The sequence below is a fragment of the Pyxicephalus adspersus genome, chromosome 1 (assembly GCF_032062135.1).
Source record: "Pyxicephalus adspersus chromosome 1, UCB_Pads_2.0, whole genome shotgun sequence".
In the NCBI taxonomy this organism is placed as follows: Eukaryota; Metazoa; Chordata; class Amphibia; order Anura; family Pyxicephalidae; genus Pyxicephalus; species Pyxicephalus adspersus.
Window position 1 is genome coordinate 105,583,253 of NC_092858.1, and position 24,294 is coordinate 105,607,546.

The 24,294-nt window shown below is 38.5% G+C and overlaps 2 protein-coding genes across 3 annotated transcripts in view; one reads left to right on the top strand and one right to left on the bottom strand.

Annotated features, from left to right (window-relative positions):
- Positions 1-3,528, top strand: part of ITPR3 (inositol 1,4,5-trisphosphate receptor type 3) — a 187,055-nt gene extending 183,527 nt beyond the window's left edge. For both annotated transcript variants that reach the window (XM_072422560.1, XM_072422566.1), the window contains exons 57-58: positions 2,118-2,279; positions 3,218-3,528. In XM_072422560.1, the coding sequence (XP_072278661.1) occupies positions 2,118-2,279; positions 3,218-3,322 (267 nt within the window). In that variant the 3' untranslated portion in view covers positions 3,323-3,528. The remainder of the gene's footprint in view (positions 1-2,117; positions 2,280-3,217) is intronic.
- Positions 3,529-7,870: 4,342 nt separating this feature from the next.
- Positions 7,871-23,865, bottom strand: UQCC2 (ubiquinol-cytochrome c reductase complex assembly factor 2). The gene is made up of 4 exons (XM_072422578.1): positions 23,600-23,865; positions 11,292-11,366; positions 8,356-8,425; positions 7,871-8,064 (listed from the first exon to the last, which is right to left on the bottom strand). Exons 1-4 carry the CDS (start codon positions 23,735-23,737, stop codon positions 7,967-7,969), a joined length of 381 nt encoding a protein of 126 aa, XP_072278679.1. The 5' UTR covers positions 23,738-23,865; the 3' UTR covers positions 7,871-7,966.
- Between the last annotated feature and the right edge of the window lie 429 nt (positions 23,866-24,294).

A 24,294-nucleotide genomic window follows, 5' to 3' on the forward strand; every position in this document is an offset into this window, starting at 1 on the left:
AAGTCTAGCAAGACAGTACAACATTGGGATAGAAACCTCATTCTTTCTGTATGACATTGGGAGGTCTAAAACAGAATGTTTTTCAGTTAGAATTGGAATCCACTTAGAAAGATACCATTGTGATACCAATATTTTTCGTCAGAATCATTCTTTGATGTACAATATAACTACATTTATTGTGAAGTGATCATAACATAATGAAAGTATGTATTGCTTTAGTTGGGAAAATGTGAAGAGACTAGAAACATGGGTAGAAACCAACATTGCCATTCACAATTCCTCACATTGATAAGTGGCCAAGTGCTAGCCCATCAAATGATTTACTAGCACTACCAGAAACAGGCAGATGTTATTGTTGATAATGGGTTTACTTGATCACAGTCCCTCTCAATCTGCTATTTAGTCATTCCTATATTTGACATATTTGCTTTATATGGCTCAGTCTGGTAATACCCCAAAGCTCACATGTCAAACTCAAGTCTAAGGCAGGTATCTGAAGACAGTTAGGTTTTTATCCACATACCCCATTTTCACAGATATTCATTTGGTATAGCTACACGGCTGTGCAGTGTCATCCATTAAGTCTGGCCTTCAGCTTCTTTAAATTCACTGCACAACATTGGGTCACAAATCAAGTAAAGTAAAGTTCAACTCCATTTTGTCCATTGCATGCAGAAGCACATTTTAGCCAGGACCACATTGACTATAATGTCTGCTCGCTACCTGTCACTAACTTCCTGGTAGCTGAGTGCGACAGGTGGTGGAAAGGCAAAAAATATCTGCAGAAACAGCTTCTCCCAAATATCTCAGTTGTATTTTTGCACACTTGATCACCTCTACCTCAAGGTCTGCCAAAGTTGTGGGCACAAAGATTCTCAGCAGGAAGAAGGAAGGGTGCTTGATAGCCTCAAGTCTAACATCCATGCTTTAGAACATGACATGATGAATGCATGCTGGGTAGTGTTCCTGTATGAAACACATGTACAGTGATCACTGATTTAACTTGCTTTGTTACTAAATTACCCTTTGCTCTTTAAAAGGGTTTTTTAAATCACAAGCTTTGGTGTGGCTTGAGGGTAGGTTTGAAAATCTCTGCTTTTGAGTGTACTTCATCCTAATCCATGACCTAGTATTGTCAGATGCATTTAGTCTTGAAGATTATGACACTGATGTCGTGTTAAATAAAAAGGGGGATTCAAAGATGTTCAATTTTACAAGGCGCAGTGTTTTTTCAAGTAAACTGTACATGCAATTGAGATTGAAATAATGTATAATGTATATAATAATAGCACAAAGCCCAATCTGTAAACCTTGATATATATATTTATATATATTTATATATATATATATATATATATATATATATGCCTGTCATAGAAAATATGCCCATATTCTGAAGTTAGCTGCTGTATTGACATAACTAGGCCACAGGCCTCAGATCCAAAAGAACAACCATTCAGTTTCAACATATAGAACACAAAGCATCTGTTACATATAGCAACATTTACAGCTTTTCCAGCATTTGACAAGAACTGCAGAGATTGTACCAAAGAACAAAGGAGGCATTTGGCAAATGGCGTTATTCTTTAAAATATAATACTACACCCAGGCCAAAAGTAAGAATAAATAGGAAGTATGCCAAAAACTGTTTCCTTTTTATACATAGTAATTACAGGATTGTCTATATTTTTTTTAATGTCTAGCTATTCATTACCACAATTAGACAAGACTATTTACAGGTTTCAGTGATTTTTTGTCATCTTCCTTTTCAGACGTTCCAGCAGGAGCCTCGCTAGGGACACCCATAGACACTGCCCAGTTTGTCATAACTAGCAAATCCTAAACCAATATGTCAGCAGTTTAAAGTCAGTGTTCTTTATTGCCTTGTTTCTTTAAGACATAAACTAAACACTGCAGCTATTGTTTGTCTACTATAGGCAGAAAATAAGTGATAAAAATAGGACATTTTATGATGAATTTATGTATGATATTGTCATCACAGTTAATAATGCATTGCCTGGTTCATTTTTTAGACAACTCCATAAGTAATAGATAAGGTTTTATACCAAAATGTAAGTGTTCTGACTGTATATGCATTGGTATTTTTTTTCCTTTAGAGTAAAAACCTTGACTGGTTCCCCAGGATGAGAGCAATGTCCTTAGTCAGTAATGAAGGGGAGGGAGAACAGAATGAGATCCGCTGTCTACAGGATAAACTAAATTCAACCATGCGGCTAGTAACGCATTTAACATCACAGCTCAATGAGCTAAAGGAACAGGTATGGCATGTTTTTAATTGTCTAGATATACTATTCATCTTCATTAATACTACTATTGACGTTTTTATGTACCTTAGCAGATTTTCCATCTATGAGTGTATATTGTAGGTTTATAATGCTCTTCCAGTTTCAGCCCCCAGCCCCCAAATATTGCTATTCAATCCCATATGCAGTCTCAGAAACCCACTAAAGAGTGGTGGTTTTACAATGGTACCTGTACAAAGCCAAACAAGTAAGACTAGTATGTTCAGTGTTCTACCCAGTTCTTTTAGCCAGCACATGGCACTTTTACATGACCACCATCTCTTTTTGGGTAATTACTGAAAAGAGACCCAGCTTAAAAAAATGTCTGGGGAGAAAACTGGTGTTTTCTCCTAAAGTGCAGTATGGTTTTAATATTTAAACCAATAACCACATAGTTTAGAGATGTAAGAGATTCTCAAGCATTTGTGTCTTCATCCGACATTTAGATGCTTTTAACTCTATGCACTTAATTTATTAGTAAGCTGAAACATTTGCAGCCATGCTGTGTATTTTTAGTATTATATATAAAATCACTATTTTATGATTATTGTGTCAAAATATATTTTATGTTGCGTGTAAAAATGCATATATTCAGTTGTACTTCAGGTTAAACGTCTTCCCAACACAAACATGTTATGGAACAAGTTATTATTATTAGTATGGTGTTGAGCCTATCTGCTATGCACTCAATATTAGAATCATTCCCATCACTAACTGCTTTACTATGAAACAACATTGTTTTTATTTGACTGGTTTTGTCTGGACAAGAACCTGCACAGCAAGAAGTTTATTACTCACTCAAATATCCAGCCTCAGAAATTAGCATATGCTCTGCTTCACTGTGTCTGTACTGTGGCAGAAACCAATTTAGATACATATTTGATACATTTTCTCCTTGTACATTTTTCATTTAGATGACTGAGCAACGAAAGCGACGGCAACGGATGGGATTTGTAGATGTGCAAGCAAATGCGGGACATGCAGCAGCAAGCAATCAGATAGCAGCCAGCCAGTCTTAGTGTGCTTATGTACTGAAAATGAATTCTACACTGTAAAACTATGTTTTGGACTACTTTTGATGACTTTGCCAATGATGTTACAATGGTGAAAAATGCTGCTCCTAACACACAAAAGGATGATAAATGTAAATTGCACCTACTGTTTACAATGGCAGCAATTCACTGAAAAGTAGAATATATATATTAATAAAGAAATGCTGAAATTATATTATGTCTTTTTTATTTCATATCCAGTGCAACAGTAATTGTGCCACTGATGATGCAGTAGCCTCAATAAAAGGCAGGGATAATACCCAGTAAGGGAGAAGGTTGTTAACATGGAAAATTAAAGCTGAACATTATCTAAATGCAGGGTGCAGATAGAAATAATATATAACCTACTTTGTTTTTTGTGATTTTATGTCCTGGACAAGCCCCCCCCCCAAAAAAAAAATAAAATAAAAAAAAATTACCACACTTTTTTTCTACAATATAAACCATTTTACTGATCTTAAAACTATAGTGCAACTGACAAACTATAGTGCATATAACAAAACTATGCTGCAGTTAACTTGTGACCCTGAAAAATGACAATACAGGTTAACATAGTCAGCTAACACTTTTTAAAGAGGTTTTATTCACACAGCACACACTCCTAAACCGTGCAGAGGTGTCATGGAATACTTGTAATTCTTATGACTGATCATTTCAGAATTGCTTACTATTACCCTTGTTCAGACATGGTTTTGGCAATCCAGATCTCAGCTGTCAATTCCAAGCTAATTTAGATTTACCAGATAGAAATCTAATGCTATCCCCGCAATAGCTGCCCTAATACAGGGCATTATACATGTATGGGTCCCTACTGCACAATTTTATGTTTAAATAACTTCTGTGGACAGACATAGCCAATCATGATATAGCCAATTGTAAATAGTTTTTATATATTAATATTTTATTACAAATTACAACTGTTTGTCATTTTGAGATACACACACACACACACACACACACACCTTTTAAAATAGACAGTAAGGTTAAAGTAGATGCTTGTTTGAAGAAGTGGAGGCAAATTAAAATTCAGTACTATGAAGTAAAGCAACATTTTTTTGTACTTTAAAAGTGTTTTTTTTTCTATTGAATTCCTATTGGAGAGACTTCTTTCTACCTGTCCAGGGGATGCAACAGTTGAACCTTTGTTGTGACAACAAAGGGGTGAATCTCTCCCATGTGAGACAGTAATAAACACTTGACAGAGGGTAAAATACATTCCAATTTGTACCAAATTACATATACAAAAAACAAAATTTTGTATTTACTTACATTTTAAAGCTGAATTATTGGCACACATTTAAATACACAGACAAAACACAAATAAGGAAGCAGTTTTAATTGTGCTCAGTTTTATCTAATCAATCTTGAGAATAATGCGGCCCTACCACAAACCACTTTCTTGCTTATAATTGGTTAAGTAGTTTCATCGTCCCACCTCCAGCTTGTTGACTGGACAGAGGTCATCTTTCTGTTCAATCCTCTATTTAGCTTGCTTCTTGCCAATAATGCATAAGCCTGAAGTTCAGCTAAGAATCAAAAAAAACAATACCTACCTCAACGGTCATCATGAGTCATGTACTATTAACATGAAAACCATCAAGGAGCCATAGGTATGTTTGAAAACATCCTGTCTGCACTTCCATTACCTACGTAAGTGGAAAATGACCCCCTTATCCTTAGCAGGGCTTCCTGTACAATCATTATCCTTATTTTACATTTCAAAGATCGTATAAGACCTCATAATTCCTCCTGTGAACAGTAGAAGCTTGCTTGTTTTCACTTAAATTAAACCTGGATTAAAGTAGAAGGGGAAACATGAAACAGTTTGACTTGAAGTGAAAATGTACTGTTTTGCTACATTTTCAAAAACATTGTGTTTAACAAAGGAGCAGAGCTAGGTTAAAAAGTAACAGGAGTACAGAATAACAGACTGAAGTGTTTAAAATGAATTCTGGTTCCACAGTAGATTTTAGTTATAATGCTTTCCATGTAAATATTGTTGCAAATACCATATATTGGTTAAAAGGTGGAACAAACATTTCTATAGTATAGGGTGCACAGGGTATATAGTACACAGCTACAGCCTTGGGCGATCACAATCATTAATATATGCTTGTATGAAATTTATGCCAAAAGAAGCCATCTGTTTGATACCTTAGCGACTGATTGATATTCTTCCATGAATAATTGCTGCATATTATGGTGAAGCTGTACAAAATGCCCCCTTCAGCTTCTGCTGGCTGTACACATCACAATATTTGCTTTCAGTAATAAACAGTTCCTTCGTTTTTGCAGCCATTATAAATATGGCTGACATGCCTTCTTGAGTAGAATAAAGCTGGTTTTGACCAATTTAGATCCTGTTTTGTAACAATTGGGAAGTAAAAATTGGTTGTTCTTTGAAGCACAAACGCATTGCAATTTTCACAATCTGTGATCAAATCAAGGCAATTTACATTACATTGAAAATGTCGAACAAAAACTATTGGCAGTAGGTTGTCCTGATCTTTTTAGTTGATGGTTGAAACGGCTGTTGTTTGGCCAACATGAAAAAATTCCTTCCTATTTTCCCACCTGCTGCAAAACTATTTCCTGACACTCCTCCTGACAGCATGTACAAATGGGTAAGTTCCACCCCATGATCTCCATAGGAACACCTTACTAAAGCTATAAATGTAACCTCCCTCTGCCCTGCAGATTTTCTTTTTCTGTCCTTGCTCCAGGACCAAGCATTTGTTTCCCCCACCTCGTCTCCCCTAATTTAGCCTTTCCAAGGGGGAGGTTCCATTGCAGATGGTAAATCCATCAAGTTTTGGGAACCCTGGTGCCGAGCGTATGGTGATATAGAACCTAAATAGCCCTTTGTTGCGGGTAGGTGAGCAGCAAGGAAGTTTTTTTTTTTTTTTTTTACCTGTTTCTAATTTCTTTTGCTGTCGAAAACAGTCGCTCAGTGCCTTGCACATGTGCAGCAAACTTCAGCTCACAGCCATCATACATATTGCAGTAGTAGAGATGAGTTTGAATGAAAGAATGTCTTTGCTTTCTGTTGTATCTCTGGGGCCACCTGCTAGATGGCTCCATGAAATTGCATTCTGAGCCTCGAACAATAGGCATTACATATAATATGGTGGAATTTTGGTGTAACATTTCTTTGTACATACAATATGGCTTAGTGCACTGTTGTTCTGCCTGATGGTGCCTCTATCAGGATTCTGGTAATTTATATTTACACATACCGGTTTATCATCCTGTGGTATTTTGTGGGTTTTTTTCTTGGTTATTTGTACATTTTTTAAATCATTAGATGTTAATGAGTGCAATTTGCTACCATAACGCTGTTAAATCTCAAACTACTCCAGCAGGGTGTATTTTGCTGTCTCCACCATCAGCCTTGTTAGGCGACCATCAACGCCCTGCATACTTTTTCTGTTTGCTACTTCTTTCTAGCTAATATGCTGACTGGCAGGAAGTCAGATAGGAAATTTTATTTGTAGGTTTTGTTTGTATTTGGTTCTGTGTATGTATAAAAGATAAATATAATACTTACATTTAGTTAATGGCTCACCTACTCCCTCCTCACAGGCACGAAAGCTGCGCCACAGGTAGGGGATGGATTCACTAGTGTACAGTGATCTGTGGAGGTGTGGATTGTAGCAGTGGTTCCTTAGGACCCAAAAGTTGTTTCAGGGGCTTTCCCCATCTTAAAAGGTTGAGAAAGATGGATTTATGCCCTCAAGCAAAGAGAATCTCCTGCCCCTTCTAAGTCAGTCCGCAGATTATTCTGCCATTGATGTATACTGGACGTGTCGCACTAAGGCCTTTTCCTTCAAACTTCTCTATGCATCATGCTTTAAAGAAGTAAATAAAGATAAGGAAGTGTAATTAAACAGTTGGAAGTCTTTCAACATTCCTTTAGCTTTATATGTTGGAGCTTCAGCCACCTTGGGGCTTCAGTTTGGCAAGTGGCTCTTTCTAAAGAGTAACTTGTTTTCTGTGGCATTGTTTGTTTTTTTTTTTGTTTGTACATGCTGTAAGGAAAGTGGAAAATTGTTGTCATACCTGTAATTTTTCTTTCCTGTAAACTCCTCCTGACAGCATGTTACCCTCCCCTATTCTGTCGCGAGCATGTTAAAGAACACCTTCAGGGCAGAGGGAGGTTACTTTTATAGCTTCAGTGAGGTGGTCATTTGTACATGCTGTCAGGAGAGGTTTTAGGAAAGGAAAATTACAGGTAAGTATGACAACAATTTTCCACTTTTGCAACTTTTAGTGTGCTGGTACTGCTGCATCTCCAAATAAACTCCCAGTCCCCACAGTCTGATAATATTTACATTTTCTAGGAAATTTTACCCTGGTCAGAAAAACTAAATCCATATAAAAAAATTCCTTGCAATTCAGGGATAAATATAGGTTTGCATGCAGAAAGTACAGAAAGTTAAATTCACATATTTCAGAGGGTATGCACCTGGCAGTAGATCACACATTTTCGGGGGTGAAATAAGAACACACAAGCAATGGGAAGGAAAAGGCCTGTTTATTATGACCTGTATATACCAGATGAGGTTTGTCCAGGAAGGGTGTGCACATGGATTGTTCTATTAACAATAAGTGTTACTCCTTTGCTCCATCCTGAGGGGGTTTAGTGTTAAACTTTTCTAGGAGTCTCTTCCACATTCCTTTGTTACTTTCATCCATCTGTTTCAGATTGTCTGTCATAAAAACAAGAATTTTTATTTGCTAGTTAAAACACCATCAGTAATATGAGTTTATGGCTTACAAATGCAAAACGCCACAAATATAAATGTTTACATGAATATAAATATTCAGAAATTATTTGCAATAATATTTCCTGCAACTATAAAGCTGATGTATTATAGAAAACATTAAACTGTACATAAGTTCTGTTTCTTCAAGTCTAACACTTGCTAAGGCAACTGGCCAAAACAATTAGAGAACATAAAAAAAATTGCAGCAGATTCAATATAAAATAAATGGCTTACCAGTTGCAAGTACCATTCGGTATTCCTCAGCTGTGATTTCTGTAAAACTTGTATCCTGAAGTCGTGGATACTTGTAAAAGAAAGTAATGAACATTAAAAAGCAGCACTTCGTTTTGAACCAAAGAATTATATTATGGATTTTGCATGAATGAAAATTAGTTTGTGCTCCCCCTGCTGGACAAAGTTACAAAGGTGTTCCAATTTCCAATTATATTTTAATGTTAAAGCAACAGAGAGAAGTGGTATTATTTTATTGCAACATGTTACATGCAAGGTGTGAAACATTCAGTCATCAAGAAAATTTGACATTCCAGCTACAAATGACTGAAGTGTGCACAGATGTGGTGTCATATAGGCACTGCACTTAGCCAAATCTCCCTCTGTTTACTGGGACAAACTGGGACAAACTGCATATTTCAGTAAAAGTACCTTGGATTCTTTGTTCCTGCAAACAAGTGAGTATCTCCAGCTGCACTTACCACAGAGATGAACACTTCAATTTCTAATGATATACAATTTTTAGGCATGTAGCATGGTCTTTCTTCCTACATTTTTTAGGCATGCAGCATAGTCCTTCCTCCTACCAACATGGGGTATTACTGAAAGATTTAGCAACTACCCTATACCCAGCACAGCAATTGATTTATTTATATTTTCTTTCAGCTACAAATGCCACATGCCATTTATAAGGAGGAAAGGAAAAACTATTTTCAATAAGCATTCACTCACTCTAACAATTTGACAGTGAGTTAATTTATATAGGGTACATAGCGGACTCGAACACTTCACAAAAAAAAACCCTACAGTGTGCTTTGAGCATAGAGGTGTATTGCAGTTATCATTGTTCTGCAACTCACCTAAATAGCTAAAAATGTCAGCACTGCTGAATTTTCTGTAACATATACTGAAGAAAAAAAAAACTGCTGTCAGTGGCTGCAAAAAATCCCAGCATAGGTGTCAAGAGACCACAATTATTGCCCCACCATTAGTGTCAGTGACAAAATAATAACCCTCAAAAGTTCTCCCTATCCAGTCAGGTGGAGATTACGCCACATAAATGTACAGGCTTCATTTCCATACTAGGTAAGGAACAAGAAGTATTTAAACGCTTAGCACCCGTGTATTATTCTGCTATACAGTGATACATAGCAAGCCACAGTTTATGCATTCCTGCTATACAGTGATATAGCATCTAATATTGCAAGCTCTTATGCAACCTACTAATCAATGTTTTCTTTACATCATTAGTCTCTGGATAGCAAGGTACCCAAACTCCTTTACCAAGGCTTTAGATTTAGAGGTGTCACTCTTCATTTCTGCTACTTCAGTAGTGAACCAATCAATGGAGATTAGACAATTAGTTAATAGCGTAAAAACTGACCTTGTAGACAGAGATTCATTCTACATGTCACACACTTATAGCTATTCCTCATATTCTGTCAATGAAGAGCAGACAGCAAAACATATTTGACCTTCACTCCCCACCCCACTCATTCAGCTACCTCAAGGGTGCCCAACCTACGGCCTGCGGGACACATCTGTCCCACGGAGCTGTCAGATCCAGCCCTCCCTCATTCCCTGGAGTCAAATCTAGAAACGCTGCGGTGCGAGTGAGTGATCGGCTGGTGAGCTGCCTGTTAAACATAGCTGGACACTTGCATTCTGTGAACCCTAATTTCTCTTGAACAGAGGCATGTTGGCAACTGGAAATGTGGGAACCAGTAGGAATTGCCTTTTGTACCCCCCTTCCCCAATAAAATGTTATACCTATCACATCACGCTACCCTGTCACACATAGCTAACCCCTTACTCCCTATGAATCCCAATTTCTCTGTAAGAAAAGAGAAAAGTACCTGCAAGTGGGGGACTCTTATGTTTAACTCCCCCTAAATTGAATCACTCCGGCGCCATCACAAGAAATGAAAAACTATAGCTGTCATACCATGCCATATCTGGCCACCTACCTTCCATGAACCCCAATTTCTCTTTAACAGTAAAGGAAGGAAAATGTAGAACAAGTGGGTGACCCCCCCCCCTGCTAAAATGTTATAATTCCTACTATACAATGGTGCCCTGTCACATATAAATGTCTGCTTATGTTCTTTGAATCCCCATTTCTGTAGATATATTAAAATGTAGGATAAGTAGGGGACTCTTGTGGCTAACTCCCCCTAAAATTTTATTGCTGTGCCATCATCACAAAATAAGAAAAACTATACCTATAACGTGCCATCCTGTTGAACTGGTCACTTACCTCCTGATAACCTAATTTCTCAGTAACAGGGGGATGTAGGGACCTGAAGATGTAGTAGTAACCCCTTGACTATCTGTCACAAGAATTTAATCTCTCTGGAAAGATCCATTGCATAGATTCTTGATTTGTCATCTCTTTTATTTGGAGACAACAAACATTTCAATTTAATTTTATATTAAAACTATTCTACATGTCAACAGCGGCCCCCAGATGAAAAAAGGTTGGGCACCACTGAGCCACTTGAAGCAATCGCAAACTTTCAGTACTTCTGTGTATGTGAGAATGCAGCTGCTTTCGTTTTTTTCCCTCTCTATTCCCCTATGTTATGATGCTGGATGTCTGAGTGGCTAAGTATTAAAGCCATCTAGTGTAGGCTCTGACCACACAATGATACAAGGCTGCTTATTTAACAGAACTGCACAGGGATTGCTTTTGACTAAATTTATAGATCTGTTTAGATTCAAGGTGGACACATCTAATCTTTTGTTAACAGCCATTTGCAGGACTGCAACGAAAGCAAAAAAAAAACAAAAAAACAGGACTTTCCCATACTCATTAGAGACATACTATTGTTTTCATTTCAATTCAGGCCCACAAGATATATGATTTTACTTTTATCTAAAGAATATGTATACATGTAACAATCTGTAGAACAGCGAGAGTATGATAAAGCATGCATTACCTTTTCTTTATAATAACTGCTGTTTATCCTATTCAGGCTCTCATACATTTGGTCACATACTTCTGGATCTTGAATCTGCAATAAATAGTGATTGCAAACATAATTACTGCAGGAACAAAAGCCCTTAAAACAAATTCTTTACAATATAAAAGTGGCAACATTGATATGACTGCCCAGATTACCCACAGGATTAGAACCAGTGAGAATGCTAAAGATAAACATGGTTTTATATCTTATAGTGTGCTTATGCCATAATAATTAAATTATTATTACTAGTTCTATTATTTCCTGTAGACATCTTACCAGGTTTCCAATATCAATGAACAACTAATATTGCTAAATAACAACATGAGCCCAGACACTCATTTTCTTAAAGGAGGCTTTATTGGCTTAGAACGGATCCTTCCTTTATATTAATGTTAACCCAAAATTGTAAAGTTAACCCAAAATTGAACAAATTCTTTTAGCAATCAATTTAAAATATTTTCTCTGATCTCAGAAAACAGCAGGGGGAAGGATGACTTATGTGTGAACATGGGACACTCAAAGTAGGAACAACAGATTTCAGGCTACATTTTCCAACATACCTGTATTACCCATAGTAGAAAACATATATCTACTCGAAGACTTTCAGTAGTTTAAAAAGAAGTAGGCGGTGAGAGATGGTAAGACCAAAAATTACCAGGAAACCTAAAGGTCCTGTAGAATCCCAGCTACAGCCAGGCAGACTACACACTGGGATTTTTTAATCTGTTATATATTTAGTCCTTAATATAATAAATTACACTCCAAAAATCTAATTAAATGAGACTACTAGTGCACCCTCTCTTATCACTTCTATAAATAAATGGAAGATATTTTTCCAGTTGGATTAGCCTTTCACGAAGGTTTACAAAATCAGGTAATACACATGTTTAAACAGTACTTCAAACACTGTAAAGTGCATCCGTGCCCAGGCCATGCAGTAACAACAGCTTTACAACAAGCTTTAACCTCTATCTGCCAGTATTGTAATTAATATATTCTCATTTATCACAACAAACACATTGAAGCCTTGATTCAGTTAGTTTCTAAATAGGATTTAATTACCTTGAAAATTAATTTTTCTACATTGCCTGGTTACACAGAGGTAAATCAATGGCTTGTTTTAAATTGACTTTACTGATTACTTAGAAAAAGTTTATTATCATTATTAAATACTTATGTATTATTTATTTCATTTATAAAGCACCAGCTTACTTTAGTATGAATATTCTGCATCCAATTGTGCTATAATTGACCTCCTGCCAAACCACTTTTAAAGCAGATACAAATTCTTAGTGACCCCCGCTGGATTTCCTGTACTGTACTTCGCCTCACCTCTTGGATAGCTCTTCTGGGCAAGGTCCTTTCCTCCTCCTGTGTCACTGTATCTGTCATCTGCAACCCATATTTAATGTACAGCGCTTCGTAGTATCTTGGCGCTACATAAATACCGTTTAATAATAATAACACTGTGGGTGCTATAAAGGACCTTGTTTCTCTAAAATACAGGGAGAGCCGGTTCATCCTTCCCTATCCCCCGTTTGATCAACCATGCTGGGCTGATCAGGACCCCCTGATTGGGAGCTCTGCCTCTGATGATATAGCAGGTGAAGGCATCAGAGGTTTGACGTCACCATTAGGGCCCACCTAGCAATAGGCAGGTCCTACACTAGCATCACTATCTAATTATTCATATAATCGCGCCCGTGTATGCGCTTGCACACGAGCCGAGCCCGTGCTCACGTATCTTTATTTGTAATTATTTTATTTATTTTTTATTTTTTTCTAAATCCCAAACTTTAATCACCCTCCCACAAACAAACGGAAGTAGCCTGTTTCAAATAGTAGCATAAGTCAATAGGATAGACATGGTAATTCACACATGTGCAGTATACTTAGTAATTAGAATTTCTAACCCATTTAAGGATGAGCAGCTGGCAGCCTGAGTCCTGGTTTGGACAGCTGCCACCAGCTTTTTTCCCCCCATACCTCCTCACAAAACAGTAAGTAATGATTTTACTAAGGCACCTAACCATAAAGTTTCTATTTAAATTCTAAAGATAAATAATCTGTTCTCTGTCCTAGCTTAGGACGATTCTTCCTTCTACTCGGAAGCACCTCTCAATTAATCTATAAGATCTTCTTTGGAATACCCTTCCCTATTTTTGATAGTATTCCTTACACTGCTTACAAGATCCAACACATATCTTCTGAGGTATGTTTTTTATCTAACTTTATTAATATACTTGATTATTAATATCATTTTTGATCATTACCTTAAACTATAAAACAAAACCATTACCATTATTATTTTCTCATTGATCTATCATAGGTTGAAGATATATAAAAAAATCAAACTGCAGCCAGTGTACATATTTAAATCGTAGGTACGCCATTTTGTGGATTAAATGTAAAAGACATAATTAAGATATATTCTGTGATGCTATGAAAAAAAAAAATATATGAAATTGTAGAGACTCCAATCAAGTCATTTCCCCCTTTTTGTGGCATTTTCTGGGTTGAATGTACTCTTCCAACTTCTTCTCGTGACGTCAATATACCAAGTAAGTCAAGACTACTTAGATAAATCAGCTTATTTCAAAATTGTCAAAATTGTAAGAATACTGTGGAAATTCTATACTATACTATCATTAATATAATTTCTAGGGTCTCGGCAATCCCCTGAGGAAGCCCGGTTAGGGGGAAACGCATCCGAAGAGACCATAAGTACAGTACTGACCCACATCTTAGACTCTTTAGTGAGAGTATTTTATAAAGTCATGGTTAAACATTGCCATGGCCTCTTTTACCAAGTAGGTTTCTAAGAAGCATATGTTTTAGTAATTGAAATAAAAGGTTTTATGTCATGCTAGACTTATTTTCTGTCATAAAAAGCCGATATCTTTCCACTTTTTCTCTAATAATAACACTGGTTAACAATCATTTGCTTGTCAAGTTATTAGGTTATGTTTGATGCACAGATTCCAAATATGGTATTGGTTTTGCTAGATTAGCTTTAGTTTTTGAAATAATTACCTCAATAATAACCTTATAGAAAACTAATGAAACATGAAAACTAGATATGCCTACAGATACAAAATTTAATTTTTGGAATACTTAATGTCAATATATTCTATATTCAGTATATTTACAAAACTTCTTCACAAAGAAGTCACTGAAAAACTATTTGTATGATTTCCTTTTATGCTGATGATCAGGACAATCACCTTGAAGGCTCCAGCAGTAGTCTGCCATCATGTGTCTATCCCATCTGCCCTGATACCTTTCTTCCACCACCTTTATATCTTGATGGAATCTCTCCCCTTGTTCCTCACTGAAATCGCCAAGGTTTTCTGGAAATTTTTGCAAATGGCTATGGAGATGTACCTTTATGCTCATAGTAGCACCCAAGTTTAAGAGCAAGTTTTGTACCAGTTCTTCATAATTTTGAGCTTTATGGTTACCCAAGAAGTTCTTGACAACCATGACATAGCTGTGCCAGACAGAAGCTTCAGTATCAGTCATGTAACTTGTAAAATTTGAATCATTTATCAGTTTTCAAATCTGGGTCCATCAAAGATTCCTAATTTTTATTTTTTTAATTTTTCAGTACTCAATTCAGGAAAGGATCTACAATGTATTTACAATGTATTTTGAGCAATCACCTTCTTTTTTCAGAGCAGTAACAAATTTCTTCAATAATCCCAACTTTATGTGTAGTGGGAGAGAATGATTTTTTCTTTGTCAACCATTGGCTCGTTAATGATTTTCGCTGCACCTTTTTTCATGTTTTCCCTTGGAGACCATGTCACTTTTTTCCAGTGATCCTGCTTTGCTCTTCAATCCCACAAGCAGATGAAACATGGGTACTCTGTGTATCCACTGTCCAAGTAGGAAGTTCACCATTTTTAAATCAACACATATGCACATATCTGATATGGTGTTCATGATGGCAAAGCTTTCAAAAGACTATTTTGATATTTTCATATTCTTCTTTAAATTTTGTTGAGTGACCAATTGAAGTTGATGCAAAGCAGTTGCCATTATGCAGTAAAACATATTTCAAACTTCAAACGGAACTGTCTATGAAAAGCCATCAGTCTTCTGCTTGGTACATTGGACAAATTTATACTATTTGGGTCTTAGTCACCTGCAAAAGTTTAGATACCATTTAGTGCAAATTAATCATACCTACCAAAGACAGAAGCCAGTATTTCAAAGCTGTTCAGTTAAATGAATATATGAGCAATGAATCGTGCTATGGAAAGCACATGCTATGGAAGTGTAAATGTGTTTCTCAGACTTGCAGACAGTGCATGGGATATAACAGATGAGAAGTTTTGTACAGAAATATGGCAAAATTTCCATATAGACACACAGAGGACCGAAAATTATACAGATTGTGGAAGAACCTCTGGATTGTGTGATTTGAATTTCTACTTTACATCTTTTACATCTTACATCTTTTACATTCTTAGATAGAACACTGAACAAGCTTCTTCTCAATACATAGAAAACACACTCACATTCCTCTTAGAACACAAAATATACAATCTTCTTATGAAGCAATGTAGACACAGGAATGCACAGACAATGCTACACATCTGTAAGTACACTACGACTTCTAAAAGTTAATTTAAGGCAAAAGGCAGGTTTTGTTTTCAGGGTACTGCATAGTCACAATTAATCTTTTTAGATAGAATTTTTGTTTTTACTATAGATTTACCAACTATGATTTATCATTCCCACCCAAAAAAGCTCAAATGTACAAAGTCAAATCCTTACACTTCAGTGTTCTCCCCAGAAATTTTTTTTGTATTATACCCCAACAGTCCAGTGCTGTGTATTTTAATCCAACTCCCTAGAGTTCCATGTTTTAAAAGTGTGATCCCTTGTATTAGTGTAACATTGTGATCAATGTGGCTTAACGAATTAGGCTTAGTTCACATTGGCAGTAAAAAATGCCCCTCCTGAGTGACTACTTGGCATCTGCTAGGCACCTGGGATTGGTAACCTGTGATAACTGCTGCGCACCTGGGATTGGTAACCGCTGATAACTGCTGGGCACCTGGGATTGGTAACCGGTGATAACTGCTGGGCACCTGGGATTGGTAACCAGTGATAACTGCTGGGCACCTGGGATTGGTAACCAGTGATAACTGCTGGGCACCTGGGATTGGTAACTGGCGGTAAGTGCTAGGCTTTTCAGGCCTAGCAGTTTTAGGAGCAGTGGCTCCTGGCGAGAGGGTTAAACGCAGCAAATGCAACCTGCCTATGTGAATTCAGCCTAACTTCAGATGTCACCTCCTAGCACTATACCTAGGTAACAAGAATATCATGCATGTGATTGCAGATGGAAATTTATCCACCTGCAGTATGATCGCTGTATATGTAAAGTCTGCTTGTCATGTTCTGCAGCCTACCAACTCACTGCGTTCAATCCTTTAGATCTCCTAAATTGTTGGTTGTAATTACCTAAAATTTTTAGGGTACACAGGGGACTCTCATAGCAACTAATAACCAACATTTCTTTTTTTAAATTCAAGAATTTCAAAATATGGGGATCATGAGTTTAAAAACTTGTGGAAATTGGAAGATTTGGGTTGCTGTTTTGGTGCTGTTTTGCACCTAGGACCCCAAAATGGAAAATGCAAATTAAGGACCCCCGGGGCCACTTACATAGTAAGAAGCATTGGGGTGACCCCCCTAAATATTTTACCTACCTTTCACCAAACTATAACTGTAATACTGTGCTACCCTTTCTGATTCTCTTCTTTGAACCCCAATTGATCTGGAATGGGGAGGTGCAGGAAACTGAAAATGTAGGTGAAACTGGGGAACAGATGTATAACCCCCCCTAAAATTTCATTAGCATTGCATTTTTAGAACATAAAAAACTTTGCTCATCAAACTGTCCCCTTCTCTACCTTGAACCCTAAGTTCTCTAGAACAGAGGTGCAGGTAAACAAATATATAGGTGCAAGTGGGAGACACTTGTGGCTAACACCCCCCAAACTTTCATCACTATGGCATCATTACAACATTACTATACCCTTTAAAATATGCTGCCCTGTTACACATGACTGTACCTTACCTGTACCTGAACCCCAATTTTGTTTTGATGGGCAGAGCTTTTTTATGTTTTAATGATGCCATAGTCATGAAATTTTAGGAGGTGTTATTCACAGACATTCCCCACACATTTTCAGTTTCCTACACCTGGTGTTGGAAGTGGCCAGTAATGTGTAACAGGGCAGTGCATTTGCCATAGTAATGAATTTTTTTTGGGGGGGGTTCCCCCTACTGCACCAACATTTTCGGTTGGTGGACACTCCACCATTCTAGGGAAATTGGGATTAAAAGAGAAGAAGCAGACAAGGTAACATAGTATGACAGTTAAAGATTTGTGACAGGTAGGTATGAATTTAGGGGCCCTATCCTAATACTCCTTTCTACATAAGTGGAACCGGGGGTTCCCAAAATTGCATTTTCAATTAAGGTCTTCTAGGCGCACTTGCTTTTGAAACAGCACTCCCAATGTTGTTTACAATTCTGATCCCCATTGGAGCCAGTGGAGGTGCAGGGCAGGCGGCGGCCCGCCCACCAAAAGGTGGGCTGGGGAGAACTATGTACACACACACACACATACATACATACACGTCCCAGGTTAGGAGTCATTGCTTTCCTGTCTTACCATTAGATATGCATGTCTACCCTGGCTTATGAATTCATTGCAAACTAGATCTTCTGACTCCTTGTCCTTGATCTTTCTTTACTAAAGCAGTGAAACAAAGGCTGTCAAATGAGCAGCATTAGCTAGTTATGTGTCACTAGGTTACCCTTGAAGAAGCAATCCTGTATGGCCCTGACACATTGGCAATCCTGACAATAAACATGTGAAGATACAATTATGGAGGGCTGATGAGTCCATATCTTCTGGTTAAATTGTTTGCACAGCACCACTCCTCGCACTCATTGCAAGAACCCACTGGTTCCAACAGTCTTTAGTTAGGAAAGGCCAATGATTTTTACAACAAACTACATTTCCTCTTTTAACTAAAGGGGTGAGTGAAAACCCCTAAAAATTGGACTGTAAATCTCACACCTTAGACAAGCCATGAATGTAAACAGTCACAAGAAATGTATTCTGCACCAGTTGAAAGAAAATGCATCGACCCAATGCATGGGTCTGAAAAGCTCAGATGGCTACTGTGACAGATCACATCATTGCAGATTGCTGTCAGGCTTCTCTGGGGGATCAGAAACATAAATTCTGGCCACATATAGCATTCTTTCATTTTTTAGTTGCTAAAGCTTGATTGTAACATGTGAGATGTGTCATATATTCATGTCAAACCTGACCGAGTGCACATCCATGTCAGAAGCTAAAGAACAGTGGTTGTTAACTCTTATCACTCCATCAGTTGTCACCTGGTATATCCTCATATTTAGCTTTCATTCTACCATAGTTTTTTACAGCCACACACTCACGCAAGAATAAATAAGTAGTATGATTTTGAAGTAAACCTTACATAGGTAATAGTTACATATTAGGTTAGGTTGAAAAAAGACATAAGTCCATCAAGTTCAACCACTGGAGAAATAATCATATCCCAGATATAAAACCCTAAAAAAAAACCCTGGTACAATTTGCTTCAACAGGGAAAAAAAATTCTTGCTGATTCCATGAGGCAATCGGATGTTCCCTGGATCAACAGTCCCTGGTATCTTTACTTTAAATCCTTAATAAACATGTAAGTCTGGAACACTACAAGTAATGTTAGGTGTATTATTTACCACCCCAGATACCCAGATTTCCAGGATACAAATGCCTACACTTTTTTTTTAATTATTATACTTTCATTTATAAAGTGCCAACATATTACATAGTGCCCTGTATTAAAAAAAAAATTTACATAGAAATCTAGTACAATCTATGCTACAAGAAGACCTTGCCCAAACATGTTTTCAAGGGGGAATGTAGAATAAAATTGTTAGGGGAATTAGAACTTAAGTTGACTTAAGTTGGAATTAAAACAAAAAGTTCTCTCCTGGGGGCGCCTTCTGCTCTCCAGCTCCTCAGTGGGACTTAGAAACATACTTGCAAGCCCTCCCTACTAAGTCTGATCTAGAGACTATAGTTCAACGAATGCAGAGTACCTACAAGTCAGAAATGGGAGAGCTTAAGAGAGCTATTGGACATAGACTTGAGGAAATTGAAAGTACAACAGAATGCCTCAGGGGCCATCTAACTAAGCATACAGAGGCCCTAAATACTCATTCCACGATACTGCAACAACTTATCCATCAACAGGACGACCTTGAAAACCGGAACAGATACAATAATATTAGAATCAGGGGGATCCCTGAAAGCGTTAGTACCGATGAACTGATTCCTGCAGTGACTACAGTGTTTAATGACCTACATCTTAAACCTAAAGATCCCCACATTGAGCTTGACAGTGTTTACAGAACCTTGGGACCTGGGAACCAAGACCCCATGAGTCCCCGCGACATTGTATGTAGAGTGTACTCCTTCCGCCTAAGTTAATTATGCGTGCGGCCCGTGCGCAATACTCTATCTTGTTTAATGGCTTACCAACTATCCTCCTACAGGATTTATCCCGCTATACTCTCAATCAACACAGGGCCCTTAAGCCCATCTTGGAAATTCAAATCTCAAAATATTAAACACAGATGAGGTTTTCCATTCCAGTTGCTGGCCACTAATATTGGTAAAACAGCTTCCCTTCGCCAGTTAGAGGACCTGCCTGCTTTCCAGCGCTCCTTAGGACTAGCAGATCTTCCCTTACCTGAATGGCCTGCTCAGCTCCCACTTTTGGACCCTCCGCCTCCGTTGCCTTGGATCCAAGCCAGTCGCAAGTCTCCACGTACAACAGGGTTCTCCCACTTTTAGCTGGGCGAAACCACCCGGCACTTTTCAGCACCCACCTGGCTGTTTTTGGGTGGTTACCAAAGAGTTTGGTCACAATACAGGGGCTGCCCTGGGAACTTTGTGCCTTGGATTGCTGATGAGTATGATCCGATGTACTTTGGTCTATGTTTTATTTTCTTTATTGCAGTTGTTCCTGGCTGCTTTATTGCTATTATGTTTACTGCACTATTGTCTTTCTGCCTGCCCAATTTCTGTGTTTCATATAGTAGTGTTTAGAAGCGCTTGTTTATGTACCCTTATGACAAGCTGATATTTTTTCCGGTTTTACTATTATGATATATCATCCTTTCACATACACTTTATCCTGTAGACCCTTATGGAAACAGGAGCGGAACGTAAACTAATCCTTTTCTGCTTTACATACGGTGATGGTGGCTGAACCGCCATCCTTGGCCTCTCTTAATGTTCCGGAGAAACCGAGCCAAATTTTGTACCACTTTCACAAAGCCAAAACTCAAATACTATTTTTGAGGGAGACCCAACTTTAGAAGTGACTCTATCCCTCTGATTAAAAATCTCTATTACACTAAGTGGTTTCATGGTCCTAACCCTTTTGCTAAATCAGAAGGAGTCGCCATCGCCTTCCGCAAATCCTTTGTTCCCACTTTTCTTGACTCATGTATTAACCCCCAGGGCCACTATATTTTTCTATCTATTAAATTCAATGACCTGATCTATTGTTAATGTACATGCCCCTAATCAAGACCAACTTGGGTTTTTTACCCAGTTGATATCTGACTTGGAGCGCTTTGGTCATAATCATCTGATCAGCGGCTTTTTTGCTCCTCAACGTTGATCTTAAATTATACGCAAAAATTATAGCTACTCGTTTAGCGCCACTGCTCCTTGATACATAGAGACCAGGTGGGCTTTATCCCGGGCTGAGACGCGAGGAATAATACTACCTGGACGATACACCTTATCTCCCTACATCCAGAAGCACAAAATCCTGGCTTGCCTTCTTTCTTGGCAATTTCTGGAACTGACTTTCCAGCTGTTAGGAGGCACTCTCTGGGCTTACGATCCCAGGCGATGCCCCGCCGCAGGAGGGCATGCGCAGCCTATTCTCTTTGGCGTCTGCGCTCACTGTAGCACTGGGGCTTCAGGATCTGTGCCCTGAGGGTTGCAGCATCCCTGTAGCTGTGGTTTGCTCTCAGGATCCCCTGCACTGGGCCGCACAGCTGAGGGGAATGGAGCTGTGTGCAGTTGATTAGCTGAGTGGTTCCTAATCAATTCCATTCTGTCATTGGCTGCTGGGGCTTTATAGCCTCTCTGCTCCCTATCAGATGTTCCTGTTAAAGCATCTGCAGGGCTTACCTGTGTTGGAGTGATTTTTGAGTATTTCTTTGTTACTGACCTGTGCCTGTTCCTGACTATCTGTTGAAATCTGCCTGGACCGACCTCTGCTTGTGACCCCAACACTGTTTTTGCCTTTTCCTTTGTACTTCCCTTGGTGGACCGATCTCCTGTGTTTTTGACCTCGGCTTGTTTTTTGGATTTCCTGACATTTTGTACTCTAGACTGTGGACTCCGGGTCGACTACCAGCCTATCTCCAGACACCATCCCTTGCACACCAAGTCCTGGGGGCAACCGAGTGCTGTGAGACGCAACCAGTCTCCCGAGACTGAGAGGGGGCTGCTATAGGCGAAGACTGCAGCAATAGATTGGAGGATTGGTGTCTAGGTAATACTGGTATTGACCCAGGCCTTATAACAGCAGATTGGCCTGGGACCCGCCCTCCTTGCAAAAATCATAGCTCTGTATTCCACGCCAACAGCTAAAATATTAGTCAATGGGATCCATTCGGAGAAATTTTCTATCCGCAATGGTACTAGGCAGGGGTGCCCATTGTCTCCCCATTACCATTCTATGTTTATTATTTTTTACAGCTGCCCTGTCACTATAATAAAAAAAAAAAATTTACCTGCAAAGGAAAATGTGAACATTTACCTTTTTCCACTTCCCGCATCTTAAAATGCTACACTTGCTAAAAAATCTTTTGACTGCTGCAGGAGCGCTGAATGTCTGCTGTGGTTTCTTCCTAAATACACAGAGGTGATATAGTGGCTGGCAGAGGGAGCTATATCACCCATAAAGTGCTTCAACATCTAACACCTCTGAAGACATGTCTGATTCTCTTTTTCTTTATAGGGCAGTGTTCCCCTAGCCCCACCACTCGGCACGTTTCCGTAACCCTCCATTTTTTGGGTGGTTACTGAAGAGTAGGTCACTATACAGCGTCTGCCACCTGCCTACAATGTCCTCCCACCTGGCTCAAAAAAATATCTGTGTTGAACACTGTAGGAAATATATTGTTATTTTAACACACTGCCTGGGTTGCTTCAAGGTGACTCTATTCAGGCCAGGACAGCCTAATTAGGGCTAAGTGACTGATTCCCTCTCTCTCATGGATATGCACCTTTCCTGCACTGCATGTGTAAGTCCTATGTCAGAGGAGTCCAGACCTTACACATAGGTAATTGTCTTACACTTTGGTCAGTTGTTTGTGCCCTGGTCTCCTTGTTGCATAGCTGAGCTCCAAATTTCAGATAGTAGTCACTTGTTACCCTCTAGAAAACAATAGAAGTTGGGGCTACTCTCAAACCAACACATGCACAGTAGAGCATACCACTCAAGTGTTTCAAGGTAGGAGCTGGGACACATTGGGCTGTTGTGTTTTTTTTTTTTGCTCCCAAAGAGATTTATTACTATAATCTGCATTACCACCCCCAGATGGGAGTTCCATTGTAGATCTATATCAATATATACAATTATTTTACACAGAATAAAAAAATATATATATATAAAACTGTTCACAATTGTATTTTATTCAGGCAGCAAAACACTGGCTTCACCACAAAGGGGCAGTGATCTGACATTTGTAAGCAGGGAGACCATAAGCGGGCAGTCAGACTGGCAGCCACATAACTACCAGATTCTACTCATGTGCACTGGACGGCATTCCAGGAGCTACATTTCAGCTATGTCTTCTAGCTAGCTATATCCAGAACCTACAACCCCCCCATACCCTGATAAGAGAATGCCTTACATTATATATATATATATATATATATATATATATATATATATATATATATATATATATATTTATACCTCTAAAACAATATTATATAAGGTGTATATTTTCTAAAAAAAAAAAGCATTGCAAGGCAATCACAGCCCGATACTTATACTATGCCAGCATTCCCTTGCCTGGCACTCCAGGTACTAATTACGCTCTATTATCTATGATTGGCTCTCGCCCGCCCCCTAGCTGCTATTGACAGTCACGTGACCCTAAAGAAACTATAGAGCTTTCCCTATTACCTGGGTATTCTCTCCTTCCCGAAATACCTGAGCCACTCGCTGCCTCAGGAAGGATCCTAGGTCTCGGCCTCGCCTTGTTTCGTCTACCGGCCATTCTTCACAAAGTTTTAGAAAACGCCGATACCTTACAGCCGCCATTTACTCCCCGGTCACATTGACCTACTAGCGAATCACAACCAAAGAGCGTGACTCTCGTCAGCCGAAACACCAATGGGACTGCAGAACTAGTGGGCGGGTACTGTTGCTAGGCGCTTTGAAGGCGTGTCTTCAGATCTGTGTTGCCGCTGGCGTGTGAAGGGCTGAGGAGAATGAAGGACATACTATTTTCAATGACTTTTATGACGGAGGGCTAGATGGCACTGGTTTCATGTACATTGTAAATGAATACACAAAATTTATTCCTGAAATCAAATGATTGAATGATTAAAGAACTATATAGAAGTTTATTAAAAAGAATAAAATAAATAAAATTTAGACAGTTCTCTTAGGAATTAAAAAAAAAATTCATGAAAGAAAAAAATGACACCTAAAGCAGAACTAAACCAAAAAAAAAAAAAAAAGCACCTTTAATGCCCCAGATTCATCAATCTATCCAGAGGTTTTCTCGATTTGGTACCGGGCCATCCCAGGACCCTCTTTTGAAGCGCCAGGCATCGCCATCTTTTCGCACTGTGCATCTCACTGCACATATATAA

Coding starts and splice junctions, on each gene's coding strand:
- UQCC2 (XM_072422578.1), bottom strand. CDS start 23,737: ATGGCGGCTGTAAGGTATCGGCGTTTTCTAAAACTTTGTGAAGAATGG. Junction 11,367..23,599: donor GGGAAGGAGAGAATACCCAG/GTAATAGGGAAA, acceptor TATTTATTGCAG/ATTCAAGATCCAGAAGTATG. Junction 8,426..11,291: donor GCAGTTATTATAAAGAAAAG/GTAATGCATGCT, acceptor TTCTTTTACAAG/TATCCACGACTTCAGGATAC.